This window comes from Salvia splendens, chromosome 11 (genome assembly GCF_004379255.2).
Source record: "Salvia splendens isolate huo1 chromosome 11, SspV2, whole genome shotgun sequence".
Taxonomy (NCBI): Eukaryota; Viridiplantae; Streptophyta; class Magnoliopsida; order Lamiales; family Lamiaceae; genus Salvia; species Salvia splendens.
Window position 1 is genome coordinate 9,235,315 of NC_056042.1, and position 26,273 is coordinate 9,261,587.

Here is a 26,273-nt window from a genome sequence, read left to right on the forward strand (position 1 = left end):
CCAACTGTAACCTCTGCATTTGCGACTCATTCCCGATCAATGATCCGTACACAAACCTCATACAATTAGTTGGGATTCGCCAATCCCAACTGTATAAAATCAATCCTATTTTCTACGTATAGATATACGTATATACAGTTATACACGCTTAACACATGAAGCCGCCGCATCTACTTCCCGTATCAATCCCGAACGGCGCGCCGCCGTATTCTCGGTTGATCAAGGCTGCACCGGACACGGCGTCGTCCTTGGCGGCCTCCGCGGCAATGCTGATCGGATCGGAACTCGATTTGGGGGCGGCGGTGTCGAGGATTTTGATGCCGCCGGAGGAGGAGAAGAAGAAGGACGAAGGGAGCCCCCTGATTCCGAGGATTTCCAGCTATACGGAGGCGGCGACTTCCAATTCCTACCAGCACCAGAAGCGACGCCGCCGTGCCGCCAGTGATAACTCCCTTTTGACTCTGGAGGGGGGCGGCGGCTGCCGCTCTCTCCGCCAGGACGCCGGGAGAGATGCCTCTGATACTTATCTGGTTACTCGCATTGGATTTCAGTTGCTGCGATATATTGGGTAATTACATCGATTTGATTAGGTTTTTGAGGTTGCGAATTTGTGGATTTTAGCATCGATTTTCTGTTGATTGCCGCTTCATAATTTGAATTGTTGTGCTTGAAATGAAGATTTGAATGCTGTAATTTTTGGAAAGGTATAAGGAATTAAGGATTATATATACTAATTTCCAAAAATAGATGTATCCTTTTCTTCTCTTTCAATCAATCGCGGATAATTTTGAGCTTAGCTTCCAAACAAATTCTGAGATTTTATTTTTCTCAGGGTAGGCTTCAGATTGATCACCAGATTTCTTGCCCTTGGCTGTTATTCTTTCCTTCTTTTTCCTGGATTTCTTCAAGGTTTGTAATTCAAGATATATGCCATGTCGACTATCTGAAATCGTGTTTATAGTATGTTCCGATTTCCTAGACTTTGGGCATTTTATAGAGCATGGATGTTGTTTAAACATGGCCTTATTGATCTACTGCAGTGGGATATTATTACTTCGTCTCTGATAGAGTACGTAGAGGTATAGTTTATGGCGATCTTCGCAGAAATAGGTGAGCTTTCGCTAAGATCAGTGGTAGGAAAGCTTATTGTGTGATGTTGTTCTGAGTTTCCTTTTCTGTACATGACTAAATTTGTTTGGTGTAGGCTTGATCTGTATTTACCAAAAAATAGTGATGGACCAAAGCCAGTCATTGCATTTGTAACCGGTGGAGCCTGGATTATTGGGTATGTTTTTTATGCTTATTTCCTTTGGAGAACATAGTAATGTTTAGTTCTAGTACTCTTTTGAGCAATATTTCACATTTCTAACTCAAAAAGTGTGAAAGTAAAGAGGCAACATAAAGTTTAATTCTAGTACTCTTTTGAGCAATAGTTCACATTTCTAATGAGTATGAGTGGACTTATAGAACTATCTTTTTTTTGTTTGTTAGTCAATATGCATCATATCTTTCGGCCTCTTATGAACAAATATTGACAAGTGTAAACGTTGATGCAGCTATAAAGCGTGGGGTTCTCTTCTAGGACAACAGTTATCAGACAGAGATATTATGGTTGCTTGCATAGATTACAGGTAGCATCAATATATGTTCCATCACCATTTGATATAATTCAGTAGGACAGTTGTAGATTGTTAGGAAGTGTCATTAATCTTTGGCAAACTTGAGAAATAAGCTTTACAATTTGTCAGAATTCATGAAGTAGTTCCAGCAAATTCGAACTTAGAATGACATGTAAAATGCCAATTTTTATAGGCGAAAAAACCAAAAGTAGTTCAATCTGAGTGTTGCAGGAACTTTCCTCAGGCAACTATCGGTGATATGGTTAAAGATGCTGCTCAAGGTATCTCATTTATATGCAACAATATTGCTGAATACGGAGGGGACCCTAATAGGTATTTTGCTAATTTTGTTGCTTAATTTTTCTGTAATAAGCTTTTGCGTTTACATATCTAACAAATCCCTTTCCTTGTTTTATTTATTCGTTAGAGTATATGTAATGGGACAGTCAGCCGGTGCACACATTGCTGCTTGTGCTCTACTAGAGCAGGCAATCAAAGAGGCCAGTGGCGAAAAGACTTCATGGAGCGTGTCTCAGATCAAAGCTTATTTCGGTTTATCTGGAGGGTGAGCATGCACACAAACTGTCATTCCAGAAGATTGCTTATTGCTAGAAAACTTCTTGAATTATTATTAACATTCATCTCATTACGAAAAGACTAAATATGATATGAACTAACAAAATTTATCATCCTTAAACATTCATGAACAGGTACAATTTGTTGAACCTGGTAGATCATTTTCATAATCGAGGTTTGTACCGCTCAATTTTCCTAAGGTATGGACAGTTGCTCATGTTCTGCTGTGAGTGATCAATATCTATCTGGACAATCTCTTACTTTTTTGCTCTCTCTCTCTCTCTCTCCCAGCATAATGGAGGGGGAGGAATCACTAAAAAAATATTCTCCAGAAGTAATGGCTCAGGATCCTAACAACAGAAATGCTGTTTCTCTGTTACCTCCTACAATCCTTTTCCATGGAACTGCAGACTATTCTATCCCCTCCATTTCCAGGTCTGATCATCGATTCCTTGATTATAGTTAACTGTCTAAATTAAGTAACTTTCATCGCTTTATAAAGATAAAATTTGTGTCTCAAGTAAGATTTTGCTCAATTTTCTTCACTTGCTGGATGATTTTAACAGCACAAGCTTCGTTGAGACCCTCCGAGGCTTGGGAGTGCAAGCTGAGTCGATTCTGTACGAAGGCAAGACGCACACGGATGTGTTCCTTCAGGTATGACGAGGCTGACAAAGTTACTGAGAAAACAAACAATGCAGCCTATACCTGTGACATTTTCTATTTATTAATAGGGGTTTTTGTTCTTGTTGGATTGATCATTGTGCAAAAAAATTAAATCAGGATCCTATGAGAGGTGGCAGAGATGATATGTTTGAAGATTTGGTGGCCATGATTCATTCCGGAGACCCCGAAGCTTTGGCACGGGATAACACAGCACCTCCAAAGAGGCGGCTTGTACCCGAGATCATGCTGCGATTTGCCCGCAGGGTCAGCCCATTCTGATTATTAATTTCACCAAATTTATAGGTCTGGAGTTGAACCTATTTTATATGTTAGAAGCCTTGTATATAGTAGACCTGTGTCTGTGAACTGTCATGGACTAACATTAGCATATTCTTGTGGCATTTGTTACAGGGTAACATTATTGATTAAGAGAATCTAGGTAATTTGTTGTTTGTTTGGCATCAGAACAGTGTATTTGGGGATGCTGTTGAAAATTATTTGCAACCATTTCTAATTTTTATTTTGTTTCTTTGGGAAAAAATCACTATGAATTGTATTGATAGATATAGAAATATATAGTTGTAAATATGGAGGTTGAATTCCTTAAAAAGATGTTTATGAAAGTGCAGATAAGTAGAGAAGATCATCATTTTATTATCTTATTAACTATTTTTATTTTGGTCCGGTATCTTAGAATTAGAAAATTTCTATTTTAAAAATTCTTTTTTCTCTAATAAAGTCTGATCCATTCCCCATTACTGACTATATTTCATTAATTATTGCTTTCTATCTTACTTTTATTTTATTATTTATACATTAAAATTTGTACAGTATCATTATTAAAAGATAGTACTAGTTTTAAAAAACGGACGTAGTAATCAAATTTTAGGGGGCTAACTGGGCCATGGTATTTGAGTAATTATGGTCCATGAAGTACATTATACACTGTGTGAGTAATTATTTAAAATTTGTAAACATATTTTATGTGTGAAGTCATAAAGAGGAGAATTTGTAGAGTATTTACATTGTTAACCTAAAATATAGGAGTAATACGAAAAGGAATTTATGCATGTACAAAATGGAGTATCCTATCTTAAAGTCAACTGACTACTAACTATTATCATGGCCTTTGATCAGTCCAGTTCAAGAGGCTTACTCGGATAGCATAATTTGCATTTAACTTCTCTGAATTAATTCTTGTTGACTTCATGTTTAACAGTATTAATTTATTATAATTGTGTAAAGCATTGTCGAGCAGGATACACGATTTAAAAAACTCAGGTGAAACATTTTTAATGCGTTTGAGTAATTTTTCCGTATTATTAAAAGATTTGGTAATTTTTTGGACCTTTACCAAAGAATGGAACATAAAATACTCATAATTCATTTGTCGGAACCATTTAAAAATCATCGATTTGTAATAATTAATATAGCCTATGAAGAGTAATGGGTTCTTAATTCATCACAAAAGCTTCTCCAAAATATTCCCACAAATCATAATATGCTCACATATCGATCTGTAATATGGTATACGAAGAGTAATTGTTTATTTTAATTTTAGAAGAGGGGCACTATTGCGAATAATGTTAAGTGCATAAGAGGTCCCTTTTTTTATCAATGTCCTTTTTATTCTGACTAGAAGAAAAGAAAATAGACTAGTCTCAAAATTTGATTAAAGGAGTATATAAAATAATAAAAACGTAAGGGTTTATACCATATTTTATTTAATTTAATTTGACACTTTGTACGGAAACAGAAACAAAAAAGTGGTTAATTACAGATTTTCTATATAAATTATTGTAGAAGGCCGGGCGGACTATGGATCGTCCAACAACTGTTAGTTGACCAAATAATAATTAGAATATTGCATAATTCAATTAGTCACATCCAAACCACCGTAATTACGTAGAGGTTCGATTAAGTTAGTCATCCTAATTTAATATCCTATACACCTCAAACATAATTGAATGTGATTAAAACTTACTGTATTTAATAATTGAAACTTTTTTAAATCCAAAAGTAACTTTTTTTAATGATTGTAATAATACAAATTCTACGATCACGAAGACTAAAATGAGAAAATATTCACCTCAAAAAAGAGAAAATATTCAACTCAAAAAAGAGAAAATATCACAATTTTTTAATAGGGTAATTTACGGTAAAAAAATGAAATGTGAAAAAATTATAGCCAATTCGTTTTTAAAAACAACCAACTATATCTTTGATATTTTTCTCAATTATCTCATTGATTTAGATTTAGAGGAAATTATGTATGATTTGAAACCAAAATACATACCCTAATCATAAAATTAATATTTTTCATACTATACCTATAAATTAGCAAAAAAATCATGAATTTTCATTTAATGTCTGCTTATTTTATGTCCGTTATTGAGACCACTATACTGATTACTGAAGTCATGTCAGATTTCATAAAAAGTGTCACCAAAACCATATATCACTTCTCCTTTTCGACAAAACAAATAATAGTTGCATGAAACTATTCTAAAGAAGAATTATCAATGCCTCTATAACATAAAATCGAACCAAAATATTTTAAAAAACAGTAAGAAATAATCTATAATAGGCGTGATTGAGAATTCATCGATTCGGTGGAGCAGAGTTGTGTACTTTGGAAGCAGCAGATGGAGGAACGAATCCCCTTGGAAGACTGACGAGGAAAAGCTTATCCTTATCTTCCTTAAAATACTTCAAATTCATCGCCGAAACATCCGCTTCCACTGCAGTCATTCCCCCCGGCCTACCGGCATCCACGTCGGGACTCAGAATGCAAAGCGCAATGACAAAAACAAGGGCCAAGGTTAGGGTTTTTGAGCAAGAAGAAGAAGCCATAGTAGAGTCAATATAGCTCCAACTTTTTATTTATTTATTTTGGTTTGAGGGGAGGGGAGGGGAGGGGTTTATATATTGTTTAGTGCCAAGTATTTTACACGCTAGGTCAAGGGTTTACTAAAATAAATCGATCATATATTTCCTTCTACTTTTTTTAATTAAAGCGAATCAGTTTCGAGTTTAGACTATATTTCCACTGTGTGTGCTGCAGGAATGCGTTGCATGGTGTGTCTGTCAACATGGAAAGGAAATCATTATTAAAAGGAAAGGAAGATTGAATGATAATAGAAATTATAATGGAATTTTCTGTGTATATAAAATATGTCCATACATTTATTGAATATTTTCATACCTTAGATATGTAGGAATATATATAATTATATATTTAATGTTAAATACTCCCTTCGATCCTCTATTAATTATCCAATTTCACTTTTTACCACAAATGGTAAGTAGGTCTCACATTCCACTCACATTTTATTAGTATAAAACTAATATATAAAAACTAGACTCATATTCCTTTAACTTTTTCAACCCACTTTTCTTTATTTCTTAAAACCTGTGTCGGAACCAAAATGGACAATTAATGGGGGATAGGGAGTATAATAGAAATATCAAACCTTAAACATTACTCTCTTCGTCCACCATTAGGAATTTCATTTATTGACGGCACGTGTTTTAAGAAATTTTTTTAAAAAAAGTGGGTAGAAAAAAGTTAATGGTTATGGGTCTCACATACATATAATAGTTTTAAATAAAATGTGATTGAAATTAGTTAATGGAATGTGAGACCCTATTACCATTTAGAGTAAAAATAAACTGAGATTTTGATACAAACTAACAAGAGAACTCAACCCAAAAGACTAGCCTTTTACGAGAGAGTGTTCATTGAGTCTGTAACATTCGACCCTCTTTAAGGGCCGCCAACGTCCTCGTTCGTCACGACCACGTTGGTCACGGCTGATTCTTCATGGGCCACCACTCCGAGTTCTCGTTGGTCACGACCACGTTGGTCATGGCAGATTCTTTGCCCGGTCACCACTCCGAGTCGGCCCCAAACGTACTCGGTTGTCACGACGAGTTCTTGTCCAACCACCACTTTGAGCCGTTTGAGCTCTCAATGAAAGCACCAATTGATACTGACTAAACATGAGAACTCAGCTCAAAAGACTAGCCTTTTAGGAGAAAGAGCTCATTTAGTCTATATACCCCACACCAGTTGTTCTCACAACCAATGTGGGAATTGAGTCCATAACATTCGGCCCTCCTTTAAGGGCCAACGTCCTCATTGGTTACCGTTGGTTCTTTGCCGGGCCACCCACTCCAAGATCTCGTTGGTCACGACATATTCTTTGCCCGGCTACCACTCCGAACCGTTTGAGCTCTTAATGAAAGCATCAATTGATACAGACTAAATAGGAGAACTCAGCCTAAAAACTAACCTTTTAGGAAATAGAGCTCATTTAGTTTATATACCCCACACTAGTTGTTCCCACAACCGATGTGAGAATTGAGTTCGTAACGGATTCCTATTCGCGGATAGACTAAAATGAAAAACGGGACTCCTATTCGCGGACGAAGGGAGTACTATTGATAGTCAAATTTACTGAGGGTGCGTTCGGTACCATGAAATTGAGGCCTTGGAATTGGAATTGGAGCCTCCAATCACAAATCCGTTGTTCGGTATCACAAAAATATTTGAATTTGGAATTGAATTGCAATTCCAAATCTTTCAATTCCACAATTTGAATTCCATAACAAAAGTTATATATTGTAATTCCAAAATCAAATAGTTATAGAATTTCACTATATATCCACAACAAACACTTCACACACTACCCACATTTCACACGCTACACACATTTCACCTATTTCATACACTACACACACTACACACATTTCACACACTACACACACTACACACATTTCACACACTACACACATTTCACACATTTCACACACTACACACATTTCATACACTACACATACTACACACACCGACACACTTCACACATTTCACACACCTACACACTTCACACATTTCACACACTACACACGCTTCACACACTTAACAGTTAACACACATTTCACACACTACACACACTGCACACAGTTCACACACTTCACACACTTCACATACTTAACACACTACACACATTTCACACACTACACACACTAAAAATATTTCACACATTTCACACACTTCACGCATTTCACATATTTCACACATTTCACACACTACACACATTTCACACACTACACACATTTCACACACTACATAAATATCACCTATTTCACACAAAACACACACTACACACATTTCACACACTACATAAATTTATAATATTTCACACACTTCACACATTTCACACATTACATAAATTTCACACATTTCAACATCCTATTTTTGAATTTTTTTTTCAGCTTTAGATTTATTTTTTTCGATCCAAACCGAACCGAATCGAAAAGCTGAAATTTTTCAAAAGTTTAAACTGAATCAAACCGAAAAACTAAACTACATTTGAAATTTTAGTTTGTGTGAAGCGTGTGTATTTCGTGTAAAATTTGTAAGTGTATGTAATATGTGTACAATGTGTGTAGTGTATGAAATGTGTGTAGTGTATTAAATGTGTGTAGTATGTCAAGTGTGTGAAATGTGTGAAGTGTGTGAAGTGTGTGTAATGTGTAGTGTATGTAGTGTGTGAAGTGTGTGTAGTGTTTGTAGTATGTGAAGTGTGTGTAGTGTGTGCACTGTGTATATTTACCAAACATGTCAATTCAATTTCATATCAATTCTTCATTTTGCAAAACATAGGATTTGAAATTGAATTATAATTCAATTCCTTCCGATTCAATTCCATAGAATTCCAATTCCAATTCAATTCCAATTCCAATTCCATGTAGAATTCAGCCAAATTCCATATTTATCGTTCGGCGACAAGAAAAGCTTTGGTTCCAGCAAGATCCCAGTATTGTTGTTCCCGAATGAACATATTCTCGAATTGCGCCATGGACCATGGGTCTGGGTCTGGGTTATTGTAGAAGCAATCGATCAATGTGAGGGTGAAAGTGGTGAACGTTGACTACCATTCTAATTTGATTTCGATGTAAAGGTTGGAGATATAATCATGCACTAGATCTTGAGCAAATTATGACTTCGGAGGTGGCCGAGGATTGCATGCATCGGCTTCTAAATGTTTGATGTTTCACGTCTTTGCTAGGTCAGTATGATACTTCCTCCGATCCGTCTCCAAAGAATATATACTTTGGGTTCAACATGTGTTTTAATGTAAAATTGGTAAATTAAGAGAGATGTAGAGAGAAAAAGTAATTAACGTATTATTATTGGAGAATGGGTCCCACCTTATTAGAGTTAAAAAAGTTTCTAAAATTGGAAAGTGCATATTCTTGTAGGACGGACTGACAAACACGGTTTTTTCATGTTTTTAAGGACTAGATTTGATTTGTTTTAAATATCAATCGTGCAAATTATGTTCTAAAATTGCATATATTATACATTTGATATTTTTGATGTGTTTGTTGATAAATGATAGAAAAAGACCGAAAAAGGTGCAAAAAGGACAAGGTGCAACAGCCTCAGTTCAAGCCGAGTTTCCCGGCAGTTTTGGAGTCCAAACAGTGATTAATGCATGTCATTCTCTTCCTCTTCGAAAGAGCTTCACGTGGATACCTTGAACGTCTCAATCGAAGTTCTGTGGAGAAAGTTATGACTATTCTACGAACATTGCGCAGTGCAGTCAAAGCTAACGGAAATTTAGGCGGAAATTCAAGAAAGAAAATAAATTGTTGCCCAAATCTCTCCCATTTCTTGTAGGGCACGAAAATCATCTAAAATAAACCTTTCTCCAGCGTATAAATACCCAAACCTAATTCATATTCTTCATCTCAGAGCCTCCAATCCTTCTCCATCTCTACACCTTCTTCCATCCCTCGATCTCAGAGCCTCCAATCCTTCTCCATCTCTACACCTTCTTCATCCCTCCATCTCGGAGCATCCAATCATTCCCCTCTCTACACATCCTTCCATCCCATCTTCCACACTTAAATTCCTCCACCTTCCATTGGAGCGGAGCTTTGCAGATCCAGACAAGAGAAGACTAAAGATTGAAGATTCAACCTTGGGTTTTATCAATTTCTTTCTTGTCTCGTACTTTTATTGTTTTTACTACTTGTCTATGAGTAGTTAAACATCCTTTGTAGATTTTTGGGTGAAGATTATTGTGAACATGTTTTGATTTATTGAATTGAACCTTTTCCTAGCTCTTGTGATTGTTTTGTTCTTTTGTCTGACCAACTTTAGAACTTTGTCCGTTTAACTAGATTAATCGAGAGATAGTTAGTTTAACGTGGTAAAAGGAACGAGTACAACATATAGGTTTATCTGCACTCAAGAGGGGACCCTTTGTGAGGGCTTGAGTCTTAGGAACTTAAGGAGTTAGAATCTAATCTATTGAAAGGAGACTTTGATAATTAGATTCTAACCTACTGGATAGGTGCACTCGAGAGAGGGCTTATCCTAGAATCGCGACTTTCCTAATAATTCTAGAGACACATAAAGGTAAAAGTTCGGTGAGATTAATCATCATTAGGTTGTAGTAGTTGGATCCTAAAACTCTACATTCTTTAGCCAGTTTTGTCTTATTTTGTTTTTATACTTGTTTATTTATTTCTGTCTAGTTTATAAAATCAATCCAAAAATACTCCATGTTTCTAGATAGTATATGACGCTTAGTATATGATAGCCAGTTGCAATCTTATTCCATGTGTTTGATATCCCGGTACTGACCTTTAGCTATACTAGATCTACCTTGTAAACTTGCATGTATTTTTAGTGCTAATAAATAGTGCATAACAGACTAAAAAGGAAAGAGTGCATATTCTTATGAGAACGCAGGGAGTAGATTACAGTGAAGAATGGAGTACATAATATATGTTCAACTTGAAATTTTTTGTTTTCCTTTGTATCAACTTGATTTCTTGTTTGTTTTAGAATTCTAATTCAAATACGGGTCATTATTCAGTTCATTTGTACATAATATTTGTCTTCATCATCCGTCCAAATATGTTTGCACAAAATATCATTGATGATAGGTAGCTAGATTCGTAGACTGGGTCGGGCCCGGCCCGGCCCATTAGTGAAATGAAGTGGGTTTGATCTAGACTCATGGGTTGAAGTGGACTCTAATTGGGCTAATTTGCAAACACAGGCCTTGGCCGAGCCCAGGTCCATCTGAAGCCTGTAAAAGAAATGATTGTAAAATTTATCTTTAAAAATATTACTCATATTTTGGTATTCAAAACCTAATTAATACTTCCCTCCGTCCTATTTAAGACGACACACTTTTCTTTTTAGTTTGTCTAACCAAGATGACACATTTCTATTTTTGATAACTTTCTAACTCTAATTAATACACCAACTACTTTTTTATCTTTCCAATTAAATATTCTATTTCTTTTTTTCTCCACATTTCATACTTTCACACACTCATTCTCTCTTCAATTAATAACATTAACCAACAACTCCTAAAATCTTATGCCGACTAAGAAATGTGTCATCTTAGCCGGGACGGAGGGAGTAGTATCTAATAAATAATTATGAGATTTAAACTTGGTAGTAAAGAGTCCCATTATATGCAAATTCACTCCTTATTTCCGAACCGCAGAAATATACAAAATTGGGGTTTTAAGATCTAGTTATTTATGGACGAGATGCGCAAACTTATAAATTATTTTCGCCTTCATCACGAGCCTATTTTACTTCAGCCCGGAGCAAATAAGTCATACTAACATATTATGAGGATTTAACTTCATTCCAGAAGGTTTTTACTTCATTCCAATAGGATTATTACTTCATTCCAGTACGTAAAGGCGGTTTCGTCGTCGCGTACCGTTCTTTCTCTCTACAATGTCTATTGTCGCCGCTACAACGCTGACAACAAAATGAAGTGATAGCCTAATTGAATGGTGCAATAAGCACATGAAATGATGTAATAAACTATTTGAATGACGTATGTGTAGAAGCATTTGAAGTCCTACTGGAATGAAGTAAAAACATTGTCCAATGAAGTAATAACGTTTTTTAATGAAGTAATAAACCGACTGGAATAAAATGCATTTTTTAATGTGAATAAAGTAAAAACTCAGGTCAATGAATTTGAATGAAGCATGTGCTGAATCATTTCAAAACATACTGGAAGTAAGTAAAAACATATGTAGTTTCAAGGTATTACGTACCGGAATGAAGTAATAAACCTAATACAATGAAGTAAAATGGGCTTGGAACGAAGACCGAAATAATTTACACAACAACGCATCTCATCAAAAAACTAGATCTAATGGCCATAATTTGGTCTCTAGTTCGATCTTTAAAATTGGTTCGACAATGATAATAACTCTGTTAGTATACTTTATACTACATTTTGTCTGAGATACAAAGTAAAACCTACCTTTATTTCTAATTCATGTGCAATCACATGAAGATATGGGATGAATTGTAATTTGTTTGGGAAAATGTAGACATAGCCGGAACAATAGTGAATCTACTTTGATACCTACCTACATTTCTGTATATATACAACCATTTCTAGGCAGAAATTGTGGTTCAGTTTGTAGCAATGTTTTGTACATTGAACAAGAGGAAAAACTGGAAGTTATTGGTTCAGCTTGCCTCTAATTTCTCAAGAATGTCTGATACGGTGAAAATACTGGAGTTTTTCAGGCCATAAATGAGCTGATTTATGGTCAGAGGAGAAAACTGAGTAAGTTGAGTTGAGTTGAAGAAGAGAGAAAGATTCTGTCCTGGAAATGAGAAAAGAAGATATATATACTGTAGACCTAGTTTTGCTTGTTATAGTTTTTAAAGCGTTTAAAGGAACCCCAACAGATGAATAACTTGATGAAATGGCACGTCTTAGCTGTGAGACCATGATGCTTCTTTACCCGATTATTGGGATGCAGAGCTCAAGAGTTCAAGTAAATGTTCAGTTAATTATTTCACTTCTTGGAGAGGAAACTGAAGACATGATTATGTATATTGTTTGATGTGATTTATATACTAATACAATATGTTATGCTTAAATGTTATACTTCGTTTTAGTTGAGGGAGATATTTCTGCATTTGTTTGACGATCAGGATATATATATAAATATTACATTGCATAAATTGTTTTGATATTTATTTTATTACCTATTTAATTAGAATAAATATATGGAAAGTTGTTGTGCTTTGATTTTGTTTCCATTCTACTAATCAGGGTTAAGTTTTACAGTATTTCCTTATGTCTGTGCCTATATATAGACTTCTTCATCAATAATATTTTTGTGACTTGTCTTTGAATTAACCATGGTTGAATCGGGAAAAACTGGAGCCTCTCGAAAGAAAGGTAGAAAGGAGCGAAGAGGTGGATTTGGAAAAGCAGATGAAATCATGGAAGGTGAGATCTGGAAAGATTTTCCTGAGGATCTGTTTGAAAGTTTATTAGCAAGAGTTCCGATAGCAACGTTTTTCCGGTTCCGTTCAGTTTGTCGGAAGTGGAATTCATTGCTTACTTCCCAAAGCTTCTCCCAGCAATATGGTGAAGTAGAGCACTCAAAGCCTTGGTTCTATGCCATCACCTACGAGGACATATATACAAGAACGGGAGCAATGTACGATCCTTCATATGCCATCACCTACGAGGACATATATACAAGAACGGGAGCAATGTACGATCCTTCATCGAACAAGTGGCACCATCCAACTATGCCTGATTTGCCAACCAAAGTGATCAAGTCACCAGTGGCATCAGCTGGAGGTCTCATCTGCTTCGTTGACTTCCATCACAAAAGCATCTACGTGTGTAACCCTCTGACGAGGTCATTCAAGGAGTTGCCAGCCAGGTGTGGGAAGCCGATGTGGGATGATGCAGCTGTACGGATGACGCAGACGCGGAATGAATCTTCATTATTTTCACAATTTGCTTATTAGCCTGATCGCCAATCTTCACAATTGGCCGTCATTTCTTTGTTGTTGCAAATTGAACATGAAATTTGAATAATGGGTTTTCGCAAGAGTATAACACAACTTCATCTCTTATAGTTTCTATTGTGCCTCAAAATACACAGAGTGTGTATAGATGAATGTACACAGCTATCGCATTGTAATCACAAGTCTCCTCTCAACGAATTTGGCCCCTCCTACCTTCCCCTGAATTTGACGAGGGAGACGAATTGCACGCCTCTGATCGCCTGCTTCTACTAGCAGCTCTGTTCCACCTCTATACTGCAATTTCCAACACCAAGTTAAACTTTCTTATAACTTAAAGAGAAAAGAAACATTAGTACATAAAACAATTTACATTCTACACACATACTTGGTATAGCTTGATCTCTGACTTGTCAAAACCTGGTATGAACAGATTCACAGATTTATTGGGCATATCAAACGTCACTGAAGATAAGATCTCGCTGGTAGTGTCTGAAAGTAGTTCTCTCGCATATGTACTATGATCACTCGCGATGATCTCATCCCAATGGAGGTGGTTGCTGAATATGAGATGTGGAATGAGAGCATAAGGCAATGGTGCAAAGCTGTTCTTGACTGCTTCTGCTGATGCCGTTGGGGAATTTTGAGTAGGTATGCCAAATGCACCGGATATTTGTGCGCCAGCTTGAATCACACAACCCCAGTACCGCAACGCTAAATTTAGTGATAATGGATTATCGGGGTTCAGCACAAGATAGCAGCCAAATCTATCAGGTTCTGCAAAGATAGATGATCCTTTCTGTAGAAACAACATGGAGATATTTATCAGAAAATTCTTAAAACGCCTACAGAGATTATCTCTAGAAACCTGTCTCACTCCCACCTCCAATGTTTGTTCTAAGTAATCCCATATCTCTGGACTCGTTCGATTGACAGCATTGCCACTTAGACTCAGGGCATCGTCCACAAGTCTCAAGAGAGACGGCCCGGCCACCCTCCCCATATCAGTCTTTTCAGCCAGCATCCTCATATATTTCAAATACAATCTTCACAACGAGAAACAGCAAACGACATGAGAAAATAAAGGACACGAAGAAAACTGCTTTTATCAGTTGACTAATAACCTTGCTTTACTGGTAGCACCAATCATCCGTATAGTTTCTTCAGTGTTTACACCATCATAGACGACTACGTCATACTTTGCTTTCCCACCTTTTCTCTGAGTCAGGAAGAACCCCACGAGGCGTTCAAGTTCCAAAGAAGAAAATATGGAATCCATACCGGGAAGAACACCGAGCTCTTCACCAACCACCTACAAAACCAGTGATGCACGACATAACTGATCAGCAAGATTCTACATAAAACCGAAAAGAAAAACCAATATCATGTGGTACAATAGTTGATTACGGAAGCTACTACGTACCTACCCCTTCAAGAATACCTTGTGTCATTTTGAGCTGTTGATCAGCTTGCTTGAGCTTCTTAAGCGGCTCGAGAATCATCTGCGATTAACATTACTTCTAATTAAACAATCAAAACAACTAAATTCAGTATGCGGAAATGAAGGATGGAATGAACGGACCTTAGTGGTTTCTAGTCTAACAGCAGACAAATTGGCATTGCACTGGACAGGTGAAGATGATCCAATTTTACAGTTTAGAAGATACTCAGCGGTGGGATCTTGAGATTGTATCACCAGACATGTTTTGAGCCCTAATGTAGCATAATGCTGGATGCAGACAATCAGCAAAACATTTTCAGATTCATAACCAGAGATCTAATACTTCAAAAATCGATTAGTTCATCAAGCAGTAATTCGACTGGAAAAGACGATCGAGCGGTCCTCGATTACATTAGAAATTCAAGCATACCTGAGCTGCAAACACAGCGGCGGTAGTTTTTCCGGAGCCGCCTTTGCCGAGGAAAGTCACCAATTTGGCCGGTTGAACCTCAGCATTGGAGGCGGCGACAGCCAGAATCATAGGGTGAGCTTTTTCTGGTTTCTTACTTGCTCTTCTTATCTGAACTGTTCTAACTGGAGAAAAATAGCGGAAATCTTGAGGCGGAAATAGTGATCGAGGAAGAAGGGGCGAAGGGGAGGATGCCATTGATTGATTGAATCTTTGCTGAATCAGAATGAAGTAATTGGGGAAGATTTAAATTAAAAGGGTGAGAGAATAGAATGGGGAAGAAGAGGTTGCAAATTAGGCCATCAGAGATATAGTGCCAAATTTCATTTATTTTGTTGATTGTTTCATTATTTCGTCTTTACGATTAATGTTGTTTAATTATGGAGTAGAATATAATTTTTTTGCGTTTACAGATTAATAGATACAATAAATAGATGAATTGTTGGATTGATTGACATTCAAGAATTAGGCCATCCACAACGCTGTTCCTATACCGTTCCTATACCGTTCCTTAAACCACTATTTGAGGGCCCCACTGTACTTTTTTACTCCATTCCTTAACTAAGGAACGGAACCTGCAACCCTCCGTTCCTTAACCGTTCCTTAACCGTTCCTTAAATTACTATTCATTCTATTTCAATTTTTATTTTTATTTCCAACTAAATTAAATTAAATAAACACACTTTATTAAAAAACAAACATACTTTATTAAAAAACAAACATACTTTATTAAAAAACACACAATATTAAAAAAAATTACAACTTAAACTTAAAAAAATTAAAAAAAACACACAATTCAAATCCTAAAAAAATAAAAAACACACAATAAAAAACACACAATTAAACGTGGGAAAATAAAAAAACTACTTCCGCCGGCGAATCATCCTCCGGAGGCGGTCGAGGTTTAGGGGGAGGGGGAAGACCAAGTAGTCCTGCCATATGCACAATTCCGTTCCACCAGGCCGTGTATTGGGCGTACGAGAAGCGGGAAGTGTCCGCCATTGTGGCGGTTATGTACGCCACCATAAGTGTGTTCGAGCCTCCTTGTGAGCCCGATCCCGAGGCCGACTGGCTTGATTCTCCTCGGCCCTTCCTCGCTCTAGCCGCTTTCGCCGCCTTCGTCCCTTGCGGACGACGGCGCCCACGGCTAGATCCCTCGTACTCGGCGGCCGTAACCCCAACCTCCTGCGGGTCACGATCACTGGGCGCATCGGCGTCACCAGACGAGTACTGGCCGCTCGTCGTGTGCTTCGTCCGCTTTGAGGTTGATCCCGAGCTGGAGCGGACACCACCGGCCCACCTTTCCTCGTCCTTGACGAGCTGCCAAATATCAACATATTTGAACTGTACGCCGGTGTCCTGGTGGAAGGCGCGCAAAGCCGCCCTCAGTATGTCGGCGCCCGAAGCTCCGCTTTGGTAGTGCGCCGCTTCGGTGGAGTAGATCCCGCAGAATTTTTTGACCTGTAAATCGACTCGGCCAAAGTGAGCACGAAGCATTGTATATTTGCGCTTCCGGGCCCCTTTCGGCTTAGTCTCGTGGTAGACATCACGGACCTTTTCCCAGAAGCACTTGGCGGCTTGTTGGTTGCCGACGATGGGATCATATGAGACGGTGAGCCAGGCGGTGTACACCGCCTTTGTTTCTTCGTTGGTGTAGGGATGCCGGCCCAGATCCTCCGGCTCCTCCTCCTCATCCTCCTCGGGTGCCTCAGACGCAGCCCTGTAGCTTCCACCGCCTCGGCCTCCTCCCTGAGTGGGTTCAACGGGGATATCCTCCCGAATCTGGGACAAACCCTGGGAAAGCTGCGAGCCGGATCCACATCGAAAGTGGGTGGTTGGTACCCACCCGGCGTCGCCGACCCCTGCGTGCCCGGCGTCGATGACCCAGAACCACCAAGTGTGTTGTACATGGTCTCCCAATCGCCGAACGCGTTGAGATCCCACCCTCCGGCGCCGCCACCACCGTAATTGCCGTCGCCGGACATTTTTTGAAGAGATAGAATATGAAAATTGGAGAGAAATTGATGTTGATGTAGGAAGAATAGATGTGTAGTTGTGTATAAAATGAATGAATTAGGTGTATTTATAGAATAAGAAAATAAAAATAAAAATTAAAAAAATTAAGAAAAAGTTAAAAAAAACGGTAATGTTACCGTTTAAAAATTTTTTTTTTAAAAAAATTCGATGTTTATAAAAAAAAAATAATTATTGCGTCATTGCTGACGTGTCCCACTCGCGGGCCGGCGAGTGGGAAGCACGCACGCACGGGGATCGGCCACGTCGCCCAGGCGCGTGGCGGCTTGTTCCGTGCCGCGTTACGTGCCGTCGGCACCCGGCACGGAATGGGAACGGGACGGGAGCGGAATGCAGCGCCGCAACGCGTTCCGCGGCGAAACCGTTCCGGCGGAACGGCACGCGGAACGCCGGCGGCACGCGTTGCGGGTGCTCTTAGGATTATGAAAATTCATTACGTAAAAGTTCATATAAAAGGTTGAATAAAAACCTTTTCAGCTGTGTCCTCTTCCCCATTATATAGTAAGCCCATACGTTAACCCTTATTTTCACCAAGAACAAACAAGAAAAAAACAATGGATGGCTTGTAGAGGATCAAAATCCAACAATTAAATAAAAGTGTAGAGTTAGAAATCTAAACTATGGAATTGCAGTCAAACAAGGGTGAAAAGCAATGCCGTAGGAAAGCCATATAGTGTTCCGCCTCCGGGTGTGGGTAGTCGGTAGCACAGAGCCGGGGAGCTTGAGCCATTCCCGGGTGGATAGATGGTACGTAAAAAATTGATTCGTGTAGCTATATTTTTGCAGGGATAGCATAAGCAAGGCTTTGTTAACGTTCTTCTTTCCATGAAAATTCAAGCAACATCCGTTAGGCATTCTGTCAACCTCCTTCCACTGCATATTCATAATGTCTAACTCCCATACCATATGCATACGCATAACGCTGCACCCTCCTTCCGCAGGCCCACCAACATGATCCTGCCCTCGCTCTCTGCCACTGTGTGACCTCTCAGACTCATGTGAGGAGGGGCAGGGACTACGTACTGCCTCCACATCCCGGTGTTCACCTCATACAACAGGATCCCGTCCGCGTAAAATACAGCCTCCCCTCAGTTGCAGAAAGATCTCCATAATTACATAACATATTACAATTTACATCTAATTAAATAATTAGATTTAGGTATATTATACTATGGTAATAGGCTAGAATACTCTAGCCAATTCAAAGTCGGCAAAACAACCAACTTATACTACTATAAATATAGGCACTAGGCCATTTTGTAGAGTACACAAGAGTGTATGTACGTGTGGTGTTAAGCGAGATAGAGTTAATAGCTAGAGTGTGTGTGGTGTGTCCTCATCCATCTAGAGGTGTGTTCTCGCCTTCGCAGGTGTCTTGTGAGGTGTGTACACCATCGTGTTGTGTATTGGTGTTTCGTACACTGTTATCGAGTATAATAAAATTATGTTTGTGTGTGTGTTTATAATTGATCATGGAGTACCATTGATACCCAACAACATAATCATGTATTCAGTTTCCATAAGCATAGTTAAAGAAGGTAATCAACTCTCGAAGAAGTGAGATCATTAACTGAACATATTTACTTGAACTCTTGGTAGAGGACAGAGAGCTGTATGTGTCTGCTGTGCATTATGTCATCCTCCATTCCACTATCACATTTGGCCGAATCCATCAATTTTACAATCTTTCCTTCGTTCGACAATTTCCATGCCTCTTTGATATCCACAATATAACAAAAAATCAAGACATCAACTTCTGTATTCATCTGTCGAGGCAGCCATCAAGTTATTCATATGTTGAACTTATTTCCTTGCCTTGATACACTCTCCTCTTCAACTCAACTTACTCACTTTTCTCCTCAGACCTTAAATCAGCTCATTTGTGGCCTCAAAAAACTCCAATATTTGCACTTTCTAAGAGAATTGAAGTACCAAGATGTTTTCAACTCCAAAAAGCAAAAAACTGCCAGTTTCTCCACTTGTTATCAATATGGAGTACAAAACAGGCCAATAAACTGAAGCAATAAATATCTGCCTAGAAATGGTTGTATATATACAGATGGATGGACAATAGTATATTTTTTCAGAACAAGAAAAATAGGTATTAAAGGAGATTCATTATTGTTCCGGCTATGTCTACATTTTCTCAAACAAACTACAATTCAACCCATATCTTCATGATCTCAGAAAAAATGTAGTATAAAATATGGAGTATCATTTGTAAATCAATGCTTATGTCAGAGGGCACAAAGCTATATAATATATATACACTACACATACGACTTTTATTAGAAGAGCTGTCACATTTTCATGCATGAATGCAGATCCAAAGTGAAGTATATTACAGGTTGGCTACAAAATAGTAAAAGTTTGTATGCATCTCAGACAAAATGAAGAAACAAAATATTATTTGGCAGTTCTGTGCATCTGTTGGAGGGCACAGAGCTATATAATATGTACACCAAACGATGAATGAACGATATGCACGTGTGATTCTTCATGTCCTCTTCCCTACTACTCTATATTAAGAAGATACATCACAATTTTCTTCATTCAATCATCAATTCAACTCAATTCTATCCCTTATTTTCACCAATAACAAACAACTAAAAGAAAACAATGGCTCTTCATCACGGCCGCTCTCTTAGTTTCCCTTCTTCATCCCATCCTGCTGTTTCACAGGTCGATGACAACTTATCCAGATTAAGGTCATCAGAAGCTACTTGTTCATCGCTCTCATCATTAAATGGAAAAATAAATGGCCTGAGAAACTTGTATGAGAGCATTGACGATTTGCTTCTTTTGTCTCACATTCATCAGATTGTTTCTGAGGAAGGTGTGGATGATTACATTAAGCTATTGGATGCTTGCAGTTCAGTTAAAGATCTCATCTCTCTTGCAAAGAAAGATTTAAGAGATCTTCTGTCTGCTGTAAGGAGAAAGGATGTTCAAGGCATCAACGCCTACCTTTCTTCCAGAAAGAAGTTGAAGAAAATGATGCAAAAGTGTTTGAAGGACATGAGGTGTAGCACCTCGGCCACTTGTGATAATGGTTCCATATTGAAGGATGCAGAGTATATTGCCATTTCAATGCTCGAGTGACTGTTGTCCTACGTGTTGGGAACAAAGGTGCACGAAAGCATGAGATCCTTGCTGCCAAAGCTGATGCACTCCAAGAAAGTATCCGCTGACGAAAATGAGTTCAAAAAGGTGGAATCATTCTTGCAACTGAACCAAGAAAACGAGCTCGTGAATCACATAAAAGAGATGGATTCAGACATTCAAGTTGTTGAAGAAGATCTCGAATCAATCTTCAGGCAGTTGATCAAAACCAGAGTGTCTCTTCTCAACATTCTCCACAATTAGACTCATTATGAGATCAACAATTTTGTAGATTAAAAAAAAAAGAGAAAAAGAAAAAAAAAAGAAACAGAATGATGTATAGTTGTATATTTTTCCTTGATCATCAACCTAACAAAATTCTCAAAGATTTGTACGACATCGCTTGTCTTTTTATTTTCTTGCTTTCTCTTATTTCTATTTTCTCATTAAACCAAGATAAAGAATTTCTAAATATCTAGAAAAAAAATGGTAAAAAATATGTGCATGCTTTTTAACTTGCTGTCTAGAAAAGATTAATGTAGTTAAAAGGAAGAAAATTTTCAAGAATATAATAACTCACAACAAATATGATGAGATTCATGAACACGAGTGACTTGCATTGTTTAATGTTATCATATGTTTTCTGAGATTCCAATTGTCTCTCAAGAGAGAATTGTATCACATGCTTTCGCCAGATAAAAACCACCAACCACCTGGTAGAATATTTAAAATTTGACCTGCTTTCTTGTTTATAAATGTCCCATTTGTACTGTCAAGGTCATAGAGCTGGAGAACTGGAATCAACCTCTAAATATAAGGTATACTCATTGATGGTTTGGCGAATTTTTGATGGTAACAAATGCGGGTGAAAAATATAGATCACGACACAAGGAATTACGTGGTTCGATTTACTGAGGTAAATCTACGTCCACGGGAAGAAAGGAGGGCAAGATTGTATTGCTTGATCTGGTTTACAGCTTACAAATACAGACTTGCTATATGATATTTGATGTCTAGAGCCCCTTTTCTATCTGATCTAAGTTCTATTTATACATTGAACTAAGATCGTGGCTTGCATCACCACTAACTAGGTCGTGGCTTGCATCACCACTAACTAGGTAGTGGATGTCGTGGAGGTCATGAGATCCTGCATGGGTCCACTATCTCTTTGTTTGGTCCGCTATCCTGCATGAGATCCTGCATGAGTTGACACCACTAAATAGATCGTGTAGTGGAGGTCGTGGAGGTTCTGCATGAGTCCACTATCTCCCAGTTCGGTCGAATACTGAGACCGAACTTCTGAACTATGACCGAGCAGCTTTTGCCGATCTGAGAGTAGAGCTTGATTGGTCGGCTTTTACCGAGCTGTAGGCTGGGGCCGAACTCTTTGGTAATGCCGAACTGATTGGTCGGCTTTTACCGAGCTGTAGGCTGGGGCCGAACTCTTTGGTAATGCCGAACTGATACTCTTCCTTGGGCTTTGGGCTGATGGGCCGTCACTGCTATTGGGCTTGTTTAGTACGTACCCCATCACTACCCCCCCCGAAAAGCGAAGTGAATCACTTCGGCGAAGCGAGTCACTTCGGCATTCTGGATAAAGGTACGGGGGAGGCTGACGTCAGGGGACGTGCCTTGCGCGTGACTGCATTAAATGCGACAGTAAAATCCGGCCGTTGAATCCTGAAAAGGTGGGATTCGAAACGGTGCGATGATTTTGAAATCTTCTCCGAATCTGATAAATACGTCCTTTCTTCATCATTTGAACACTTTTGCTATTGCTTCTTCTGCCTTCTCTCTCTTTTGCGCAAAAATTTCCTTCCACTTTCAAGAATTTCTTCAGAATTTCTTCAGACTTTCAAAGAGTAAGAACCATGTCTTCTTCTTCTTCTTCTGAGTCAGGTAGCGGTAGGAAAGGGGGTAAGGGGTCTTCTAGCCGGAAAGAATCCGGGGAGAAGACCGTAGAGTATTTTCACAGCATCTTGAGTAAGGATACTGTGATATCCTTACACGAAAAATATTTTTTTCCTGGGGGGAAGGTTGCGATTCCCGACGACCTTCATAGGGCTGACTCGCCGCCGGAGGGTTACGCCACCGTTTATGAAGCCGGCTTGGAATGCGGGCTTCGTTTCCCTCTTCCCCCTGCCTTTGTAGAGCTGCTAGATTTTTTTCAACTCCCTTTAGGTCAGGTGACTCCGAATTCTTGGAGGCACTTATCGGCCTTTGCTGCCGAACTGCGTAGGCTAGATAAGGATCTGTCTCTGAGGGCAATCCTTAATTTTTTCCAGTTTAAGAGAAAAGGATCTTGGTTTTACTTGATCCCTTTACAGCCTTTTAGGGCCTTCTGCAAAACCAAGTGGCCAAAGTGGCAACATCGCTTCTTTTTTTATAATAGGACAGCGGCTCCGGGCTTTCCCTGGAGAGGGCCGAAGTCCGTGATTCCTCATCCTCGGTTAGAACCGTTGGACGAGCTCGAGGGCGAGCTCAATAAGATTCCTATGATTAGGAAGCAGTACCTGGAGTCTGAGCTCGTCAAGGGCGACTTCGTGTTCTACTCCTCGTCTTCGGATGAAGAGACCGAGGGTGAGGAATTCTTTTTTGTGCCTTACTGCTTTTGTGGCGAAAACTAACTTTGCTTTCTTGCTTTTTGGCAGTGAACATGCTAAATAAGATTAGCCGCAAATCCTCCGAGCTTAAGGAGCCGGAGAAACAGAAGGCTACCAGCTCGGCGCCTGATGCCGAGAAGAATCCGAAGAGGCTAAAGACCTCTTCTTCGGATCCAAAAAAGCCGGAGTCCACTTCGGCAAAGGGGAAGGGGAAGACCCAGAAGCCCCCAAGAGCGCCAGAGAAAGACGTGGTCTTGGCGCCTCCTTCGGAACATATCTGTGAGCCATTTTTATGGCCCACGGACTTCGCCGAGGTGAATTCTCTTCTTGATTTTCTGGCCTTGCTTTTTTCCTGTATTTTTTGTGGCCCCTTGGTTGACTTTTTCCTTTTTCCATTTTCAGAGGAACGATATGCTCTCCAAGCTCGTCGCCGTTGAACTCTCCAAAGCGTCCAACGATTATGCTGAGATGCAGAGGAAGTTGGCGGCTGCTCGTCACCAGGCCGAACAGGCTAAGGCAGACTTTGAGAAGGCCAGAGCTGCTAGGATCTCGGCCCAGGATGAAGCCCAGTTTGCCAAAAACCAGCTCGTCATCCAGCGAGAGCAGACGAAACGGAGGGATGCTGCCGCCGTGGTTGCCCAAGGGGAGGTTCTCCGTGCTTTCGCGGAGAAACTCTTTCTGAGCAATCAATTTTCGGCCTTTGTCGGTGATCTGCTGAAACTGATGACCGATAATGCCGAGCAGGGGCCCGAAGTCGTCCTGCCGCTGTACGGCCGAGAGATAGCAGCTCGTCTCCAGAGTCTGCCGCTCCTTGAGGAGCTTGCTTCGTCCTCGGTCCTGCTTTCTGCTGACCGAGTTCGTAGTTGCCGAGCTGACCGGGATGAGAATATGGAGGCTATCTTTGCCTCCTTAGGGCCAGTTTCACCCGTTCCAATTTTCCACGGAGAGGGTGAAACCGAGCAGCTTGATCAGCAGACCGGAGACAGGCAGGCCGAGCAAGAGGTGCTGCTGATCGGTGATGGGGGCACCGAGCAGGCTGGGGGGAGCAAGGAGGCCGAGGCTGAAGCTGAGGCAGACAAGGAGAAGGAAGCTGAACCTCACCGAGGAGCCGGAGACGAAGCTGGCGGAGTATGATTTCGTCTCCCTTCTCTTAGTTTAGTTTCTTCCTTGTTGTAAAATGGCCTTGAAGCCCTCGTGTAAAAATTTTTTCTTATGAATGAAAAAATTCTTCTTTCTGCACTTGTGTCTTCGTATAGCTTTTCGTACTCTCTTTTACTCCTGTTGTGGTTTACTACCTGCTCAGTAAACTGAAATGCCGAACTGACATAGGCTGCTTTGTATTCTTAACTCTTAAGGAGCTGGAGGTACTTCACTGGAAGCGGCTGTACTCTTCCGCTTTAGACGAAGCTGAGAAAAAAGCCATAGCTGACCAGATGAAGAATGACGAACTCTTGGCTTGTTTAGTGAAGCTGGAGGCCGACAATAAGGACTTAGAGTCCGAAAAGAAAGATCTGGAGGCCGAGCTGAACACTGCCGTCGCTGAGAGGACTGCGTATGAGGATTTCATCTGCAGGCGCGGGGGAATGACCATCTCTGAAGTTCAGGAACGAGTTGACGAACTGTGGGAGGAATATCACGTACTCCGGAGGAACAATGCGCTGGAGAGCTCGGCTTGCCAACAAGTCGTGAAATCATTGCGGCGCTGGGCTTCTCGGTACGACATCATTCTTTCCCGGCGTCCCTCAATCGAGAGATTCCTTAGGCATTTCCCGCCAACAGATGGTCGCACTCCAGCTCAAACCCCTGATTCACTTGCTCAAAACCCTACTCCAAGTCAGCAACGAACTCAGGAACAGCCGGAAACGTCAAGACGAGAACGGACTCAGGAGGAACCGGAAACGTCAAGACAAGGACGGACTGAAGTTCGTAGAGGAGCTGTGATTATGAGTGAGCAAGATCAACAAATGCTTCGTGAAGAGACTCTTCGCCGCCGAGGTGCTAGAGCTTCCCGGGCTCAGGGAAGAGGCGGTAGGTCGATTAGAGCATCTCGTCGACCTGCTTATTCTTCAGCTGCCGAGAACGCCCGAACTCGGCTTCACGAGGATTTTGTGAATAGATGTGATAGGAGTGAAAAGATGAGACTATGACTCTGTGTGTGTGTGTCAGCTGGCCAGGAGGGTACCTAGATCTAGCTGTGTCGTTGGGTCTGTGTCTATCTTCCCTATCAACAAAAAAATACCTCAACCCACTTCTACTGGCTAGTATAGTGGAGTAAGGGTCGAATCCCACAGAGATGGATGTAGGCGAGATACACTTGCGATGACATTCTGGGAGCGGTTGGTTAGCTACCACGATTTTTGGGGTTGAGTTTTACCTAGTCGGAAAATGAAATGGAACCTATACCCCTCCTGACCAGTAGGTCAGGGTGGGCTCTAAATGCTGCGTGCTAAGAGAAATTAAAGTGCGTGTACGAGTGTGTATGTGAGAAGCTACTAGACAAAACTTACTAAAAATGACTAGACAAAAGGTAAACAGAATCAAAGGACATGCTGGCAGACTGTCTCCTGGGTGTGCAGAAAAGCTGAAAAAGTGCAAGTACAAAAGCAAAAAGCAACAAAAGCAACACAAGTGGTCCCACTCTTTGATTGTGACATTATCTTCTTCACCAAGCTAAACAACAAGATCTAAAAAACTCCATTGATGAATGATCAAGCTTGAAAATTCGAAAATGCAATATTTAACCTGAAATCGAGAACGAAAGCTAAGAAAACTGAGATCTACGCAAACTGGTCAGCGGGACAAGGTGACAGAAGCAAGCAGAAACGATTCTCATGCATTTTTGAGGACCTTAACCCGATTAAAACCTGTAAACACTCTAAGAAAACCTTGATCTAACTAAGCAAAGCAGATTCAAGCACTTAAACAA

The 26,273-nt window shown here is 39.8% G+C and overlaps 4 protein-coding genes across 5 annotated transcripts; 3 read left to right on the top strand and 1 right to left on the bottom strand.

Annotated features, from left to right (window-relative positions):
• Nucleotides 1-3,313, top strand: LOC121755944 (probable isoprenylcysteine alpha-carbonyl methylesterase ICMEL1). 2 transcript variants are annotated; one of them, XM_042151392.1, is made up of 11 exons: nt 1-568; nt 833-909; nt 1,041-1,110; nt 1,205-1,285; nt 1,557-1,631; nt 1,851-1,952; nt 2,047-2,184; nt 2,330-2,395; nt 2,487-2,630; nt 2,762-2,852; nt 2,979-3,313. In XM_042151392.1, the coding sequence occupies exons 1-11, from the start codon at nt 156-158 to the stop codon at nt 3,138-3,140; spliced, it is 1,419 nt and encodes a 472-aa protein (XP_042007326.1). In that variant the 5' UTR covers nt 1-155; the 3' UTR covers nt 3,141-3,313. The 2 variants fall into 2 exon arrangements, with proteins under 2 accessions (XP_042007326.1, XP_042007327.1); XM_042151393.1 differs by having other exon boundaries at nt 378-568; nt 838-909.
• Nucleotides 3,314-13,077: 9,764 nt separating this feature from the next.
• Nucleotides 13,078-13,701, top strand: LOC121754398 (F-box only protein 6-like). The gene has a single exon (XM_042149761.1). It carries the CDS (start codon nt 13,078-13,080, stop codon nt 13,699-13,701), a length of 624 nt encoding a protein of 207 aa, XP_042005695.1.
• Nucleotides 13,702-13,757: 56 nt separating this feature from the next.
• On the bottom strand, nt 13,758-15,915 carry LOC121753750 (uncharacterized protein At1g26090, chloroplastic-like). Its single transcript, XM_042149000.1, has 7 exons — nt 15,570-15,915; nt 15,281-15,427; nt 15,126-15,200; nt 14,823-15,010; nt 14,582-14,744; nt 14,087-14,497; nt 13,758-13,995 (listed from the first exon to the last, which is right to left on the bottom strand). The coding sequence occupies exons 1-7, from the start codon at nt 15,804-15,806 to the stop codon at nt 13,864-13,866; spliced, it is 1,353 nt and encodes a 450-aa protein (XP_042004934.1). The 5' UTR covers nt 15,807-15,915; the 3' UTR covers nt 13,758-13,863.
• Nucleotides 15,916-20,261: 4,346 nt separating this feature from the next.
• Nucleotides 20,262-20,744, top strand: LOC121754399. Its single transcript, XM_042149762.1, has one exon. It carries the CDS (start codon nt 20,262-20,264, stop codon nt 20,742-20,744), a length of 483 nt encoding a protein of 160 aa, XP_042005696.1.
• The last annotated feature ends 5,529 nt before the right edge of the window (nt 20,745-26,273 follow it).